The sequence below is a fragment of the Trichosurus vulpecula genome, chromosome 5, assembly GCF_011100635.1.
Source record: "Trichosurus vulpecula isolate mTriVul1 chromosome 5, mTriVul1.pri, whole genome shotgun sequence".
NCBI lineage: Eukaryota > Metazoa > Chordata > Mammalia > Diprotodontia > Phalangeridae > Trichosurus > Trichosurus vulpecula.
In genome coordinates this window covers 258,246,139-258,265,647 of record NC_050577.1, presented here as the reverse complement: position 1 = coordinate 258,265,647, position 19,509 = coordinate 258,246,139, and the positions used below count along the sequence as shown (strand labels likewise).

The window sequence follows — 19,509 nt, the reverse complement described above, 5'->3', positions numbered from 1 at the left end:
ATGAGCCATTATATGCAACTTGAAAAGATTGGTTTTATGGTTTTAGATACTGTGGCTTTGAAGTTTTTACCTTTATTACAAATTGTCTTTCACTCTGTACAACAAAGTTGAGAGGGAAAGCTTAAATGTTCTAATGAGTTTTTACATTGTAACATACTTTTCTAAAATGATATTTCTAGAGTAAGAGAGGGAAAATTTGATTTAGACTTACTTTATAAACGTATATGACCAGTTTGTTAATGACACAACTGGAATCACTACATCCATGTCCATATTCAAGCACTTGTAGGCCTATACATAAATGTAATAAGCCATGATTCACATTAGTATTTTTTAAAAGATGTGTAATTTTTTGGCAAATTATACATCCTTTGGGTTGTTTTTCATTTGTTTTGTTTTAATCCTGACCTGTAATTTCATCAATTTGGGGAGCAAGGTCCTGATATAGACTCCCTCTACCGATGTACCTGTTCTGCAACTTGTCCTGGAATGTTGCCTGGACCCTGAGAGATTAAGTAAGTTGGACCAGGGTCATACCCAGGATGGGTCAGAGGCAAGACTTGAAATCTCTTAAGTCATCAAAATGTGATCTTAAAATTGGGTGTTGGTGTTTAAGGACAACAGCTTATGCCTAAAAGATAAATCGTTGGTTATAGCTTCTTGATTGAAAACAATCCATTTCCTTCAGAGAGCTAAGAAAATCACTCTGTTAGTAATAGAGCTTTTTTTAATTTCATATGCAGTAGAGGCACAGTTTTTGCAAAATATGTATGCATAACTATGAAAATAGATACTGGCCTGCGTTCAGCACTTAGAAGAAATTGAAGTAGACTAATGAAAAGTAGGCAGTGGGTCTAATGAAGAATGAGTCAGAACACCTAAAAGAAATTTAATAGACCTTGCCTTTTATTTTTGTTTGTTGTAAATGGTGATTTATGTTTTAGATGAATCCTTGAATTTAATTATTACAGACATATCATGTGCATTTCCATAATCTAATATTATTTCAGAAGCACCTCCTTCCCTTCCTTCTTTGCAGAAGTAAAAGACTATGGGTTTGTAACATTACATATATGTACTGTCAGACTCAGATGATTAGTTTTGATGAACTGCTTTTCCTCCTCTTTAATTTTTTGTTACAAGAAATGGCATATTGGGGAGGGAAGAATCTACTCCGAAATTAAGGTGACAAAACAAAAGATACGAATGACAATTTTTAAGAGCTATTAATCCTAGTTTTTACTTGAAAACTTTTTGCAAAGTAGAGTACCTGACTTGTGTGTAATTTGATTTAAAGACTATATTAAATATTTATAGAATTTCATCTCAATATTGTAAACTAAGAGATAATATGGCAAACTGTTAGTGACAATTGTTGTTATTTAACAAAAATGTTCCTGCCTCATCTTTCCCAAATGATTCAGTCACTATTTAAGCCCATTATTTTCCGTATCTCTTCTAAATTTTCCTTTTTATAGAAGCTTTTAGATGATCTTTTGGAACTTCTAAAATGCACTTAAAATTCTTCTGTTGTTTTACAACTACTCATTTTTCTTTAATTGTTCCATAAAATATAAAGCTGCCTATGAATTGAAGGAGTAAACATAGTCTACTGATAAGAGCAATGAATGTGGAGTCAAAAAAATCCAATTTCAGATCCCAGCTATAACATTTATTTATCTGCTTTCCTATGTCTTAGTTAACCTAGAAATCCCTTCATTTTTCTTAGCCTTCATGTCCTCATCTATAAAATGAGGTAGTCGATTAGACTGTCTCCAAGTTCCCTCCTAACTCAAAACACTGTGCATCTGTGTTAGATTTCCACTTGTCATATTAGACTCGGTAGACAGCCTTTAAGAGTTTCTGTATGCCCCTACTGCTCACCTCTAGATGAGTCTCTCTTCCTCAACTAAGTTTGCCCTTAGACAATAGACTTAGTTTGTCCTGAGCTCATGCTTATAGCCCCTCCCCCAGCATGTCTGCTGTGCTGCCACAGGCTTCAAGATCCCACAGTCATCTCTATGCCATGATCATGAATGAGGGTAGAACATGACCCACCATTAGGTATTGTAGTAATCAAGGCATGAAGTAATGAGGGCCTGCACCAGAGAAGTCAGCGTCAAAGGGGAGAAGGGGATATGCTGGAGAAAGGTGAAATCTACGGCCTTTGGCAGTAGCTTGGATATGGGGGGTGAGAGACAGTGAGGAATCCAGGATCACTCTTAGGCTTTGAGCCTGAGGTTTTGGAAGGAGGATGCAGAAGGAAAAATGAATTCTGTTTTCGACATACTGAGTTTTAAGGTGTGTACTGGACATCCTGTTTGAGATGTCTGAAAGGCAGTTGGAGATAAGAGATTAGAGGTCAGCAGAGAGATTGGAGCATCATAGATATATTTGAGAATCATCAGCATAGAGATGGTAAATAAATCCATGGGACCTGATGAGATCAAGTGAAGTGGTATAGAAGAGGAGAGGACCCAGTTCAGAACTCTCTTTGATACCTACTGATAGAGGGTGTGATGTAGAAAAGGAGCAGTCATCAGGAGGGAATGGTGTCCCAGAAACCAAGAGAGAAGAGTGTACCAAGGCAGAGAGAGTGATCAACAGTGTCAAAGGCTGCAAAGAGGTCAAGGATTGAGAAAAGGCCATTAGATTTGTCAAATAAAAGATCATCAGTAAGCTTGGAGAGAGTAGCTTTGATGGAATAAGGTTGGAAATCAGATTGTAAGAATTTTTTTTTGAGGGGGGAGGGCAGGGCAATTGGGGTTAAGTGACTTGCCCAAGGTCATTCAGCTAGTGTGTCAGGTGTCTGAGTCTGGATTTCAACTCACATCCTCCTGACTCCAGGGCCAGTGCTATACCCATTGCGCCACCTAGCTACCCCTGTAAAATTTTTTAAAACAAGTGAGTGGAGAGAAAAGTAGAGGCTTCTATTATAGGTAAGCAGTTTAGCTGTAAAGGGCAGAAGAAATACAGAATAATAGCAGGAATAGAAGAATCAAGTGAGAGTTTTTTTCAGGGTAAGGGAGACATGGGCATATTTTGTAGACAGTAGGAAATGAGCCAGTAAAAAGAGAGATATTAAAAATAAGCGAAAGAATTGATATGGCAGAGGAGCAATCTCTTGGAGCAGATGGGATAAAATAGGACCACTTGAACAGATAAAGAGGTTAGCCTTGATAAAGAGTCAGGCAATTTCATCATGTTAGACGGGATAAAGGAGGAGAGTAGCAAAAGGCACCTAGGCGATAGGAGATGAAAAAGGGGGAGCTCATGGTGAATGGTCTCAAATTTTTCTATAAAATAGGAGGTAAAGTTCTCAGCCAAGACAGCAGGGCATGTGGGAGCCGTAGGAAGTTACAGGAGGAATGAAAAGATTTGGAAGAGCTGCTGTGGAGAATGGGAGAGTGAGTTGATAAGGGAGGTATAATTAGGATTGCCAAGCAGCAGTGAGGGTCCTGTTGAGGATGTGTAACTTAGATTTGTAGTAGGCCCAGTCAGAATGTTTGTGTGATTTTTCTGCACCTTCATTCAGCTGCACATGTGTAGAAGCAAAGGCAACGAATGGTAGGAATGATCCAAGGCTGAAGGTTGGCTTATAATCAGTAGTATGATAAGGGGGCTAAATATTCAAGAGGGAAACAATCTAGAATTGATTTGGTTCACCAGTGGGTCAAGATGGAGAGAAAAGGAGGGCGTGGCTAGTGCAGGAGAGATGGCCTAGGAGAGAATTGAGGGAGGTCACAGTGGACAAAGAGTATATATAGGGTTTTGTGAAGGAAGACAAGATCAAGGACATGATATCTTTGTGTGTGACTGAGGTTAGTAAGTAGGTTGAGGAACTGAGTGGTTAAAGTATTTGAGGGAGAATCGTGATGTATGTTAAAAGTCCCCTAGTATGAAGGCGGGAATTGGGGAGGAGAGAAAAATTATGAGCAAAGTATCAAACTCATTGAGGAAGGAAAGTAGGCAACAGCTACCAGGACTTTAATTTGGTGTACATATAAATAGCATGAATCTCAAAAGAAGAGAGGTTAGTGAGTAATGGGGGAAGGGGGAGAACCTGGAAGTGGCAGTGGGGAACAAAGAGTATTCCAAATATCCAGCCTCAGTGAGCCATGGAGAATGAGTGAAGGTTCAGCCAGTACTGGAAAGAGTGGCCAGGGAGGCTATATCATCTGGAGGGAAGAACTGGGAGAGGGAAAGATTTGGATGAAAGGAAATATGTTGCCTATAGACTGTGGCACAGTGGAAGCGCTAAGTGGAATTAGGTTGAGGCTTTGGAGTGATAGGATTGGGGGGGAGATGAGAATGAGAAATTGGTAGTGTGGGGAGTGTGGAAGGGGGTTTAGATGATGTTCTGTGAGAGTTCGGAATCATTGAGATGTGGAGGATATGACCAGACGTGAAAATGTTCATCTTTGAGTGGAAGGTACCACTCCTTTATTCTCAAAGGACAGACATAGCAGGAGGTGGAAGGTAGTAAAACCCATCAGATTGGGTTATATCTCTGATCTATTCCCCAGACTTATTCCCTAATTTGACAGATAAAGAAACTAAGATGTAGAGAAGTTGAAACTAGCCAAGGTCATCACTTAGGCGGTAAGTAGAAGAATTAGGATTTGTACCCAAGTGCTTAAAATTCAGAACCATTGACCTTTTACTATATCATACTGCAAATGCTGGCTCTTTTACCCTTAAAAGAGTGGCAAGTACAAGAACTGGGACTGCAAATAAACTGAGTATGGCCTGTTCTCAAAAACCAGAGACAACTAACAGGAAAGGACCTGGAAACCTAACATAAACTGAATATACTGATAAATAGAAAAGGTAGCTGGAAAGAAGTAAATTTAGCTAACCTACCTGAAAAGTGAAAAAGAATATATTTAAATTAGAACCTGTAGCAGTCAAGGAAAAGAGAAATTTAAGTCATTTCTTAATTCTTAAAAATTGCTTTGAAGTAATAAGCCATTTTATTGAGAGTAAAAAGAGCATTAAATGATTGCTATACCAAAAGAAGCTATCAGTCAAAATTAAAATGGATCTAATAGTAACTTGCAACTTGCTAAGAAAAAATGACACGAAATAAGAACTTATCCCTTTCCTTCTTTAAACTATCATCTTGTTTGTTGTCCACCTCCATCAAAGGTCAGGAAAAATTCTTGAGACTGTCAACACTTCTAATATTAAATATAGTGATTTGTATATAGTGATTAAAGGGAATAAAAAATTAAAGAATTTGGGTTGTTTAATAGCTATTTTAAAATGTTATCAGGACCTTGTTTCAAAAGAGAAAAAGGAATAAATTAGCTTAAATTTAAAGAAATGAGAGTTTATTCAACAGGAGGAAAATATCTTCAGCAAAACAGATAATTAGAAGAGCCTACCAAGTGAAATTGTGGAATCTCAGTGCCTGTAGATAATTTTTTAAAAGGATATTCAGAGGGCAAACTTTTAAAAATAAGATCCAAATTAACTTTGCTGGCATAGTTTTGATTAGCAATCTGCATCCACTTTAGAGTTAGACAACACTTTCTATAGCTTTTTACAGTAATTTCTTTCTTTTAGCAAAAGCAGACCCAAGAAATCACTGTTTTGGGAGGTTTCCTTCCTGTTTTTTATTCTGCCTAACAACCTTGAGGAGTTGATTGGTGGTATGATTAACATTTTCCAAGTGATACAAAGGGATAGTAAGTTGTTGTTTTTTTTCAAAGTCGTAGTTCATTACTGTCAGAAGCTATTGTGTTTCTACTATTGCTGAGGACACCAGAGCCTACCTGCTACTCAAATTCAGCATCCCTTTCTCTATTAAACTTGATTCTTCCACTATTTTGATACTACATTTACCTTACTTTTCTTAACAAATTTGTTAATCTCAATTCAAGGACCAGGATAGTTTTCTGATTTTCTTGATACCTTTGTTGGTATTCCTTTTTTGTCTTAATTTGTTGTTGTTCATCTTTTTCAATATCGTTAATATTGGACATTGTCCACACAATCCATGGGTCTTTTTCTTCTTCATTCACAAAATAGTTCCATTTCTGTGACCCCAAAGCTAGACATGTATAAAACAAGTTCACTGTCATAGCCCCAAACTCTAGTAGGTTTTTAGTTTTCCTCATCTCTCCTTGTAGCACTACTACTATTTAGTGTCCCAATAATTAGCTTTCACTTCTGCATCCAGTTCATTCAATGTGCATTTATCACCAAACCCTACCAGTCAACAATAATTTATACAATATATACCACATACAAAGCCAGTCTCAAGAGGAAAGGGGAGAATCGGGAAAAGTTCCTTTGGCAGAAGTGGCATTTGAACAGAAGTTCCTGCCCCTTCTTATTCCCATACACTTATTTCTGATCTACTTCACCAGCCTGTAGTTTTTATCCTGCAAATGCAGCCAACTCATAAGAACAAGTTGTCTTCCTTGGGTGTAATTCCATTCCCCTTTTTTCAGAACCTAATGATGATTCCACATTGCTTTTGTATTAAATTTTAAAACATGTTATAATATCATTTATTTTTTCTCATTTTCTACTCTGTCCTGGCCCATGTTTTCTGTTCACACACACACACACACACACACACACACACACACACACACACACACACACACACTCACACACTCCTACTTGTCACCTTTCCAGCACTCTTTGCCTTTCTTGTCTTTAAATGATCCACAGGCCAGTCTTACCTTCCTGGAACATGCTGCCTACTCATACATTGAGATCCTTTATCTATTTCTCTCACCTTCTACACTCTTTCACCTTGCCAATAGTTCTTGTATTCTTATGCTCTATAAGCAAATCTACTTGTTGATAAAGACTTGATGCTACTCCATAAACCATTTTGCCTTCATGAAATACTATTTTTTTAAACAATCCTGCCAATGAATGCCTCACAAGTGGTCACTCTAATCATGTCAGACCCAATAAATTGAGAAACAGGCATTTTTAAATACCAGCTATGTGCCTGACGCAGTGTTAGGCATTGGGGTTAGAAAAAAAGAAATGAAACTCTGCCCTTAAGGAGTTTATAGTCTACTGAAAATAAAACATATACATAAGGAAATATTGACAAATTGAAAGTGGTGGAAGAGCAGTAGCGGCTGGAGGGATCAGCAAAGACTTCAGTTAGAAGGTAATGTTTGAGGAGAGTTTTGAAGGAAACAAGGCACTCTAATAGGTAGAACTGAGGAGGGAGTATATTCTGGTTATGGGGATGATAATTGGCAGTGTAAAGACTTATAGACAGAAGAACAGAGTATCATTTCTGAGGAACAGCAAAAGTTTAGTTTGGCAGGACTGCTGAGTACAAGAATGGAAATCATGATTGAGTTTGTAAAGGTTGATTGGGGCCAGGTTTCAAAGGGCTTTAAAAGGAAAACAGAGGACTCTGTGTTTGATTTTGGAGGCAGTAGAGACTCATTAGAGTTTATTGAATAGGAGAGTGTCACAGTCAGATTTGTACTTTAGGAAAATCACTTAGATAGCTGTGTATAGGATAGATTTGAGAGGGGTGACACAAGGTAGAGAGACTAATTCTGAGGCTATTTCAATAGTGGAGGCAGAAGATACTGAGGTCCTGAACTAAAGGGACAGATGAAAGATATATTGCAGGGCTAAAAGTGCCAAGATTTGGTAACTCACTAGATACATGGGATAAGGGAGAATGAGAAACCAAGGATAATGCCAAACTTCCCAAACCTGGATGACTGGAAGGATAATTATGCCCTTAAATGAAATAGGGAAGTTCAGAAGAAAGTAGTGTTTTGAGGAAAAGATAATAAGTTCTGTTTTAGATACACTGAATTTGAGATGCCTACAAAACACCCAGTTTTAGATACCTATGGGGGCCTATTAGGCAGCTGGAAGTGAAAGACTAGAAGAGAGCCCAGTAAAGAGCTTTGTGGAGCAGCCTCGTTTAGGAGGAATGAACTAACAAAGGAGATTAAAAAGGAGCAGGCAGACAAGTAGCAGAAGAACTAGGAGGGAGGGCATATTCATTCCTCCCATAGCTTCTCCTCCTCCTGCTCTGAATATGTAGACGTGTATTTATCTCAGTCCAGCTGTGTTTGATCATGGGTTTGAAAAGGTTTTTATGATTCTGTCCATAGTAATAATAATAGCCAATGTTTATATGGTGCTTTAAATTTTGCACAACACTTTGTATTATTTTATTTCAGCCTCACAACCTTACGGGATGGGTATTGCAGATGCTATTAAACCCCCATTTTAAAGATAAGGAAATTGAGGTTTAAGAGTTACAGTTTACCTGTGGTCACACAATAACAAGAAGATTCAAATAATTTTCTTTCCTAATTCCATACCCAACACTCTTTCCACTACACTATACTGCTACTTTGTTTGTGTTCATGAATGGATGTTTGTGGTTGCTTATTTCCCTAATATCTATTCCTTTATATATTCCTTAAAGAAAGGGACTTTCCCTTCTACTCCCTCCATAATTCAAGGAGCTAGTATAGTATTTTATGTACAGTAAGTCTTGATAAATGCTGCTTAACTTTAAGCAACTTAGCTTTTACTTAAATATTCATTTGATACCTGAGAGATTCCTATGTTTAAAAAAAAAGATGGAATAATATTACTAGATTGTGACAATTAGACTTCATTCTGCTTTCTTGACCCCACTACCATTGCTAGCTGTGTTAATGAAAGAAGAGAAAAAAGAGTAAACTGGAGAAAAGCTAAAAGTTTTAAGAGGGTAGGAGCAACAAGAGAAGCTGTTATCTTTTAGCAGCAAATTCTTGCACCACTCCATTTCTCCCTCCTTACACTCACTTTGCCATTTGAATAGTTCCCAAGGCCCATCCCAAACAGCTAAAGTCAGCTTCATGATAGTAAGTCCTAGTTAGTATATGAAGTTCTAACTCTGGCTTGGCAGGAGTTAGGCTGTCTGTTAACCTAGAGTCCCTGATAGACGGTTCTCAATAAACTCCCCAAATGGATATTGTAATTACTTAGGTTGTGTTTGTTACACTGTAATGTATCTAGTTCCAACCATAACGATACCATAATTGTTTCTTAATTAGTCAAGTTCTGACATTTTGCTGTTGATATTTTAAGCAAATGATATACTAAATATGCTAGATATATAAATTAGACATGATACTAAGTTATCTAAACCTTTCTCATCTAAGTTGCTTTTTTACACTAGGCCAAGTGAAAAGGAATCAAGATTTTAACACATATTTCACGATAAAATGAAACATTTATATTAAAAAATTGGTGTTGGCAATTGGCTTTTAATTTTTTTCCCACCAACTACAAAAAACAGGTTTTCCCACTAAGGAAAGGTCGTATGCACTTTATGTGGTAATAAAGCTCTTTTTGTCCATTATAGCATATACTGTGTGGCATTAAACAGAGCCTGAAGAGGCCTAATTAGAAAGTTTAACATTTTATCTACATAGATATTAAATGATATGGTATTGTCAGCTATTAAAATTGATCACTAAAATTTGATTGAATATTTTTAAGAAAATGCCTGCTTTCACCAGTTATATTAAAAACTGAATTTTAGCCTATTAAATTGTTTCATTTTGGCCCAAGAAATAGGTGAATAAATCTGTCCACAGTTCTCATCTTTCCCCCCAAAAGAAAGCTAGATTGCTGAGATATTGGGAAACTAAGAAGAGTAAAAATGCACCTGCCATGAATGACAGTGTGTTTTACTAGACTCAGCTAAACTAAGAGTTAGAACCATGCCCACCAGTTATCATTAGCCAAAATGAGGGCTTGGGCTTTGTGGGACACTTTATTGGGTAACTGGCAATAACTGAAAGATACCCTTTAAAGCAATATATTTTGCTTGCATCGTACTGTAATTTTTACCTACCCAAGCAGATATTTCAAGTTACTAAATTAGTAGGTAAACAGCAACTTCTACAAATCAAATGAAAGAATAAACAGTAAACAATGAATTTCTCAGGTAATTTACTACAGTCAGAAGTTTTACAAATATTCTGTCACCAAATAGAAATGAGATAGAATGGTTCTAAGCTTGATAGACCAGAATATTACTTTAGTGTTTTGAGTTATTAAGCAACTGAATTGAAATTTGGGAGGAAATAATGGATTAATTATTTGGGTAGATTATTATTAGAGTAGATTAATTATTTATGGTTTTATTTGACCAGAAGCTTAACAACCTAAAAAAAATATATAATTAAAAGTCTTTTATATGTGTATTACTAAACAAAAGATCAGCCCCTTCCAACACATTATAATAAAATCTTTTAAAAGTGTGAAATTATGTTTACTTTTACTTGAAGTCACCAATTTTGACTTTTGCAGTGTTTGAGCAACACTCCTCCACTTACTGAGTATTTCCTCAATGATAAATATCAAGAAGAGCTGAATTTTGACAATCCCTTAGGAATGAGAGGTGAAATAGCAAAATCTTATGCCGAACTCATCAAGCAAATGTGGTCCGGAAAATACAGCTATGTCACCCCAAGAGCCTTCAAGGTTAGTATAATGTGCATGGATTGAGGGAGTGCCCATATTAACAAAATTATGAATCCATTGAAATATTGCTGTATGAAATAAATCAAAAGTTTTTTTAATATAAAATTTACCTATAAACCTTTTTCTCTAAATTTAAAAGATTTAAAATTCAGCATATTATTGAAAAGTTTGGGCCTATATATTTTTAAGTTCAGCCTGCTACAGTATAGTTTTCAAATTATTACCATACAGTCAGTTTAAAAGGTGTAATTTAACTATTAATTGAATTTATTTTGAACAAAAATATTTACTCTTTTAGTGATGAAGTGTATAAGTTCTTTGGTTTTTATATTTGGCACATGATGCTCTCCAGCTTTAGTGAAACCAAACTCATTTTGAGTTTATCTTGTACACAAACTGTAGTGTGTATATACGGGTATAGATACATATGCACACACATGTACCCGCTTGTAATTATATGTGAATGAAAAGAAAAAATTTTACAATGATATAAACATTTTCTGCAAGTGCATAAGGAGAGCCTAGCTAGTTTCGTGGTTCCTTTTACATACAACAATTGAAACACTAATAACAGGTCATTCTTTTTCATTAATAAAATTTCCCCAAGATCACCTATGAGGCAATACTTTATTAGTCTCCTACTAGTTACTGTCTGTACTTGACTTTTTTTTAAACTAGTATCTTAATACTGTATAAATAATACTGTATAAGACTTGGTTGATTTTAAAGTTTTGAAGAACTGGTTTTTTTTTCTTTTTTGTTCTTTGTCATAAGGGAAGGTGATAACTAATAAATTTGAAAATGAAGGGCATGTAAAAACAGAATTTATAAAAATTTTAAAAGAAAGAAAACTGACATTCTGTAATCTAAATTATTAATTTTTTTCGAAATAATACTGACTAACCTTTGTACTTCAAAAATTCAGAATGTATGTGTTTGTATGTATGTACCACATATGTAGCTCTGTGTGTGTGTGTACATATGAAATACAGATATTCCTATTACCTCTGTAAGGCATAAATGTTACCTATATTTTACACTGAATAACATCTCTTCCAGTGACACAGATAAAGTTACTGGAAAGAATGCCCAGTCTTCAGTAGTTTCAAGTCTTTTTTTCAGAGTACAACCATTTTTTATCTTGTCTTTTTTTCCTTTTTCTAAAGAATTTCTATTTTACGGTATCATGTTATCTTTAAAAAATCATAAACATTATTAATCTACAGGTGATAATGTAGTCATTTGTAGGATTATTGGGTTGAGCCACAAAATGCCAGGAGCCATTTCCCAGTAGATCAGCACTGAAATGATAGGAACTTTTTTCACAAGAATTACGTACTATCAGTGACCACATGAAAACATCCCCTAAATTATTAATAGTAAGAGAATTCAAAAGTAAAATAATTCAAGATTCAGCTCACATCATGCATATCAGCAAAGATGATAAAAGAGAGGAGCAATCTATGTGGAAAGGGCTGTGGGATGAAAGACCCACAAAGCACTGTGGGTAGAGCTGTGAAGTGATCCAACAGTTCTGGATTTTGATTTGTAATTATGCAACTGTCCAGTGCTTTGAAATATAGCAATCCCACTCTCCTGGGCATGTACCCCAAAGAAGTTTAAAAACAAACATCCATCATATTCAAAAATATTTATGGCCAATAGTGGCAAACAGCTGGAAAAATAGAATGTGAATGTAATACCCTTCCACTTACTTTACAGTAAGAAATGATGAATATAAAGAATTACAAGCCAGGGAGCTAGGTGGTACAGTGGGTAGAGCACTGGCCCTAGAGTCGGGAGAAACCTGAGTTCAAGTCTGGCCTCAGGCACTTAACTTGGGCTAGCTATGTGACCCTGGGCAATTCACTTAACCCTGATTGCCTCCCCCCAAAAAAAGAATTGCAAGAAACATGACAAGATTTATATGAATTGAAATGGTAACAGTCACTAGAGCCATATAAATGAAAAAATCATTGAAAGGAAGTTGAATTTCAAGTAATTTCTTTTTTAAAAAACTCCGAAGGTCCTGAAGAATATGTAACGAAACATAGCTTCTTTCTCGTAACAGAAAAGTGAGAGATTACTAGGGCATAATATTGAATGTCTGTTGTAAAACAGGGCAGCTAGGTAACGCCATAATGCATAGAGTGCTGGACCTGATGTCAAGAAAATTCATCTTCCTGAGTTCAAATTCAGCCTCAGACACTTACTGGTCTGCGTGACCCTGGACAAGGCACTTAACTCTGTTTGCCTCCATTTCCTCATCCTGTAAACTGAGCTGGAAAAGGAAATGGCAAACCACTCCATTATCTCTGCAAAGAAAACTCCAAATGGGGTCACCAAGAGTCAGACACAACTAAACAGCAACAACAGATTGTCAGACAAGGTCTCTTTGTGCCTCGTTTTTCTTTGGCACAAGGAAGAGGGATTGAATTGTAAAATGAGGAGCTTGGGCTCAGTGGTTTCAGAGATCCTTTCCTACTCTAGTCTATGATCCTGTGAAGTGAATGCTATAAGACATGCGTCAAAACATTTTTTTTTTGTTTCATTAAGCAAAATTCTTTATGTATAGCATTCTGTTGAAGATAAGAGAAATATAGTGGGCAGCATAGTGCAGTGGAAAAGAGCTCCAGATTTGAAGTCAGAGGATATGTGTTTAAGTCCAAGCTCTGCTTTTTACTGCCTAATATGACTTTACACAAGTCACTTAACTCTCTTGCTACCATTATTCACAAAAAGGCAAGGGTTAAATTAAATGATGTCTAGGAGTCCTGACTAGCTCTAAATCTATAATGCCATGAATTTCAAGAACAGGCTGTGGAGCTTTTTGTATCTCGTACATGATGACATAGAAGTCTAATATCAAAGGACCAGAAGTTAACAGAATTGTTTCCTGAGCAACCTTTTTGTCATGTGGGTTGTTAGGTTTTTCCCCCTCAGTTCTAATTCTTCAAGTCAGGTAAAGATACAAAATAAGTAATCAACTAATAGGCATTTATTAAGTGGGTTTCATGTGCTTTAAAAATAAAGACAAAAAATGAAATAATCCTTTTCCTCAAGAAGTTTTCTTTTTATTTGGAGGAAAAACCTTGATAACTATAGCGTCTACAATTATTTGAGTGTTTACGAGGCACAATAAACAGTGTATAAGCATGCTTTTAAAAAAATTCTTTAATCAATTCTGTACATAGAACTACATTTGCTTTCATTGCAGACACAAGTAGGACGTTTTGCACCTCAATTTTCTGGGTATCAACAGCAAGACTGCCAAGAATTACTAGCTTTCCTCTTAGATGGTCTACATGAAGATTTAAATAGAATTAGGAAAAAACCTTATATTCAATTGAAGGATGCTGATGGAAGGCCTGACAAGGTAAATTTTCCTACAGTTATCTTGTGTAGCATTTGTAATTTTGTAATAGTGTATTGTAAAAATGTGTTTGTTTTGTTTGTAGGTGGTTGCTGAAGAAGCCTGGGAAAACCATTTAAAGAGAAATGACTCTATCATAGTAGATATATTTCATGGCCTTTTCAAATCAACCTTAGTTTGTCCTGAGTGCGCTAAGATTTCAGTAACATTTGATCCTTTTTGTTACTTGACACTTCCACTGCCTATGAAAAAAGAGCGTACCTTGGAAGTTTATTTAGTTAGAATGGATCCACTTACCAAACCTATGCAGGTAAATATTATTGTTTGCAGGTAAATAGCACAATTTATGTCACGCTTATAACACTGTTACAAATTCATTTCGAACCTTCATTTTTCAAACTCAGTTTAGATAAAAATAGGTTGATTACATGTTACAGCCAAGGATTTATGTGCTCAAGAATCTAAGCCATTATAATTTTTAAAACATTAAAGATTTCATAATTGTGTGGCATTACTTTCCCTATAAAAGTCACAAAAACAAAACAGTCGCTACCCTCAAGGAACTTAGATTCTATTGTGTTTTCTCAAAACAAGTATTTATTAGATGTCTGGGCAATTGAGTTCAGTTTGTCCCAGAGTATTGATACTATTAGAGGATTGATAAAATTAATTATTTCTCAAGTTCTCCATTTTTTCATTCTCCTTTTTCTTCCTGATCAAGATGCCAGTACCCTCTTACTAATCTCTAACTAAATTAAGTTTTCCTACTTTGGCATTTCACCTAGGACACTATCTCATATTTAGACTTTTCCTGATCCCCTTCAACAAAATTAAAATGTGTCTTAATATAGCTGAGTCACAGGACTGACAAGGTAATCTGGTAAACTAATTTGAACTAATGATTCATGTTAATAGTTAAGTTACATTAATTGGTTACCCTTCCCAGATAAAAATTTGAATTCCAATGTCCGGCCTTTTGGACTTTAATACCAACTTGTGAGTTCTTAATAGAGCACTTGAACAGGGTTAGTGATGAAGATGTTTTTGATCAGGAGAACCTTTGAAAGCTGGTCATTTAGTTGTACTTATGGGTAAGACCTGCATGCCCTATTTAATTTCAAATGGAGAAAATTTCTCTTTTCCTGAGAGAGTCTGGTCAAGAGTACATGAAATCCATCAGTGAAAAATCTACCACTACTGCACAAACAACTAAAAATGCATATCATTTTTACCTTTCCATGCAAAGATTTCAAGGTATTCTCTAGAATGCAATTATCATACAATATGCATATATTGCCCAGTAGTAAGCCATAATCTAGCAAACTCATAGATTTTTCCCCCAATGGACCTAACAGTTATCTCTGAGGTCACTGAATATATCAGTTTTTGTTGCAGTTTGTATTTTAGTGCCCCCAAACTCGCTTGGGAATCGAACTAGGACTAGAAAGGTCCAGAAGGATATGAATAATTCACACATATATAGTACTCTAAGAATTACTGTGGCTTTCCTTACAAAAATTCTGTGAGGTAGGCCATTCCAATCTTGTTATCCCCATTTTCCAGAGGAGGAAACTGAGACATAGAGGGGTTAATTGTCCATAGTCTCACAGCTAGTAAATGTCAGAACCAAAACTTGAACTCTGGATTTGTGGCCCTAAGACCAATGCTCCCTCCATTACACTCTATTGCCTGGTCATCCAGAAATATATTCGTGGGCTTCACTCCAAGCTCAGATCATAATTCGTATGCCTAAGGGGAACTCTATATAAGAAAAAAAAATAATTAAAATTAGGAACCTTCCAAAGATAAATTAGCATCCTCATTTTTGCTTTATCGATGTTTTCTCCAAAGTAGATTTATATTGATGCCAGGGAGGGAAATACTAGACTTGCCCTGCTCCCTACTTCCTCCTCCTCAGTCAAGTAAAACTGTTGTTTCTCATGAATATCTCTTTTTCTGCTTCCCTTCTTTGGGGCTTTTCCCGAACTCTTGGCAAGAATAAAGAAATGAGTTTACTGTTGGGAACAGTTCACAGCTAAGAACATGTTCTGCCTTCTGGTTGATATATCAGATTTTTTTTAAATGAGGTTAGGGAGAGGCTTCTTGCCCTTTAAAGTCAGTTTTTATATTCCCCTCGTTATAAATACAAACTTGTAGATCTCTCAAAGGATGAAATGTGTTCTATACAGTGAGCCCTCTTTCTTATTCTCACTTTCTATCTGTCATTTCTTTTATTTACGTAGACATAGAGAAAGAGAGAAACAGAGACAGAGCAAGCGAGTTAAAATCCGGTCACTGGATTACCTTTATAGCTAAAGCATAAATTGAGATAGCCATTGTCTGTCAGTAAGCCATCACAGACAAGAGTTCCCAGTAGTTACTGTACCTGAAGAAAAAGTCATACTGCAACTTCTGTCTCTTGTAGTTTATTATTTTCAGTACTATCATATATGTGATCTTGATTGCCACAGTTCTTTGATTACAAAATAGTTATAAGACATAGCTAGTTTTAATTGATTCAAGTCATTTCTTGTTCTATACAGTTATAAGACATAATAAACTAGTCTTAGTGGACTAATGGACTTAGTCTTAGTGTACTAGCTATGTCTCATAAGTGTATCTGAACAAGTAATGAAGTCCCTTCCAGTACTTAAATTCTTTGTCTCTGCAAGTAGTGGGGTAAGTGGAAAGGTGAAACACAGGAAATTGTAAGAAGAAAAAAAAAATGTTTTGAGTCTGTAAGAGAACCAAACTTGAAATAAGGAAGATACTAACTCTTTGACAACAGGCAAGTAGTTAACACGTCCAGGCCTCCCTCAGTTTCATCTTTAAAATGAGCAGATTGGACTCATTGACTTCTAAGATCCTTACAATTCTAAGTCTGAAATCCTGTAAAATATAAGAACAAGAGAAGCTTTTGGTTATCTTTCAAGCTATTTTAACTAGAACAAAATTTTAAACAAAATTACACTTTAAATGAAATAAACATAAATCCTTTTTCTTAATACTTAATACTTAGTTATCCAGAAAAGCTTTTCTATAAGAACACATAATTTTTATATTCTGATTTGTTGAAGAAAAAGTTCTGGACAGGATTTTTTTAAACAAGCTCTTCAGTCACTAGACAGGCATTTTTTAAGCACTTATATAACAGCACTATGATAGGCCCTTGAGATAGACACAGACATGACATAGTCCTTGAACTGAAGGAGCTTACATTCTATCAGGATGGAAGTGCAAAGTGGAGGCAAGGTGGGAGGAATAAACCTGGGAGTGAGGACTCAAGAGACACTTCATAATGCAAGTGGCTCTTAGGCTAAGCTTTGAATGCCATTGAGGAGTCTGAGAATCACAGAGAAGGAGGAAGCACTTGTACATTCCAGGTATAGAGGTCAGCCTGTACAAATGCATGGAGAAAGGAAACATATGCAGAATATGAAGAAAGGCCTGTTTAGCAGGGCTTTAGGTTGCATGATGGAGAGTAATGTCAGGCTAGAAAGGTAGGTTGGGGCCATGTTTTAAAGAGCTTTAAATGCCAAGCCAAGAAGTTTGTGTTGAATCCTAAAGGCAAAAGATAGTGACTAGATCTACTTTTTTACCTGAAAATAGTTTTATGTGCCCTTGATCAACTAGATAATCTATGAGAGTGGAGGAGAGTGTTAGCATAAGTAAACCAAAATTCATTTGAGCTCTGGAAAATGTTTTAAATACTTAGACATGTAAGTATATTTGATTTACAGTATGTCAGATAAAACCACTCAAGAATAGCAGGAAAGATTTTTCTATTTTTCTACCCTGTTACTTATATCCCATTCCATTCAAAATATAAATCAGTCATTAAGAATTTAGTAGACTGTGGACACACATACGAAAAAGGAATGGTCCCGACCCTCAAGGAGCTTACACAGTGTAAGAGAAAATAGCATGTACCTGTACAAAATGTATAAAATAAAGGATAATGGGGGTCATAACAGCTGGAAAGATCAGGAAAGGCTTTGTGTTGAAGGTAAACTGGTAGCTGAGCTTTGAAGGAAATAGGAGATTCTAGGAGGCAGAGTTGAGAAAAGAGCACTTTGGGCCCAGCAAGTGCAATGGCAGAGACAGGAGATGGTCTGTATCATGCCTGGAACAGCAAGGCCAATCTTTCCAGCCCACATGGCTCACAGAGGGAAGTAATGTATATAAAGGTTTCTTTGTTGTTTTTGGTTTGTTTTTGAAGGGTTAAGGTAGTTTGGGACCAGATTGTGAAGAGTCTTAAAAGCCAAGTAGAGGAATATATTTTATTTTGTGCTACAGGCAATAGGAAGACAGTCTTTATTGAGTATGGGAGTAGCATGGTCAGACCTATCTATGCTTTAGGAAAGTACCCGTAGCTGTGTAGAGAATGGAAAAGACTTGATGGAGGGGGGGGACCAATTAGGAGACTATTTCAATAATCCAGGCCAGAGGTATAAGGGCGTAAACGAGGGTGGTGGCCATTTGAATAGAGAGGGATGTAAGAAGAGAATATAGAGTTAGAAAAAACAAGATTTTGCCAATGCAGATATGTGAGGTGAGGGCTCAAGGAGCCAACATTGCAAACCCAGATGACTGGAAGGATGATGACAGGAACTTTTTTTTGGCAGAAATAAGGGAGTTTGGAAGAGACATGTTTTGAAGAAAAGATAATGAGTTCTCTTTTGGAAGTTGAGGCTGAGCTACCTATTAGACATCTAGTTTGAAATACCCAGTTGGCAGTGGAAAATGCATAACTGGAGCTCATGGCTAAATACATTCGATTTTGGAATTCTCTTTATAGAGAAGAGTGTGTGTGGGGGGAGAGAGAGAGAGAGAGAGATCACAACAGTGTCATGTTGCAAGGAGGCTGAGGAGAAGAAAAAGACTAAGAAAAGATTCGGATCTGGCAATTAGATCATTTATGACTTGGGGAAGAGTAGTTCAGTTGAGGTATAATGTCGTAAACTAGAATACAGCAGGTTGAGCAGTGAATGAAGGCAGAAATACTATGAGTAAAACTACCAATGAGTAGTGAAAGTAGAAGAATGTAAGTGGCAGAAAGATTCAAACAACACTTCTCATGACTAATCCACTGCTGTTTTCTTTGAACTTTTTTATTTTAATTTATTAATGTATTTATTTATTTATTACTTTTACTTTCTTTTTTTTTACTTTTTCTTACTGGTTCTATATTTGAACAAAACTGCCTTTTTGGAATTTGTAGACTGATAGAACTTTTGTTCTGTGCAGAGATATTAAATGAAGTATAGATGTTTCTGTCATTAGCTAATTAGCTGATGTAGTTGTATACAAAGACGTGTAAGCCTTATTATAGGACAAATCACCCATTTTGTAGGAGACTTTGGGGTAAAGAAATGAGTCAGCAAATGATTTAAATTGATGAAAGTGCTCATGTAACATAAATTACATTTATCTGCTCCTTAAGAGACATTCAGTTTGTTGGAAGTAACAGTATATGAAAAGAGTCTTCTTGCCTAAATCTTAACATTCTTCAAAAATGCCGAATTGTAACTTCTTGTTTTGTTTTGTTTTTTGCTTAGTACAAAGTAGTTGTTCCCAAAATTGGAAATATACTAGATCTTTGCACCGCTCTATCTACTTTGTCAGGAGTACCAGCTGATAAGGTA

The 19,509-nt window shown here is 36.1% G+C and overlaps 1 protein-coding gene across 2 annotated transcripts in view; it reads left to right on the top strand.

Annotated features, from left to right (window-relative positions):
- Positions 1-19,509, top strand: part of USP15 (ubiquitin specific peptidase 15) — a 165,940-nt gene that overhangs the window by 129,676 nt on the left and 16,755 nt on the right. For both annotated transcript variants that reach the window (XM_036759129.1, XM_036759130.1), the window contains 4 exons: positions 10,318-10,491; positions 13,709-13,867; positions 13,950-14,174; positions 19,423-19,506. In XM_036759129.1, coding sequence (XP_036615024.1) covers positions 10,318-10,491; positions 13,709-13,867; positions 13,950-14,174; positions 19,423-19,506 — 642 coding nt within the window. The remainder of the gene's footprint in view (positions 1-10,317; positions 10,492-13,708; positions 13,868-13,949; positions 14,175-19,422; positions 19,507-19,509) is intronic.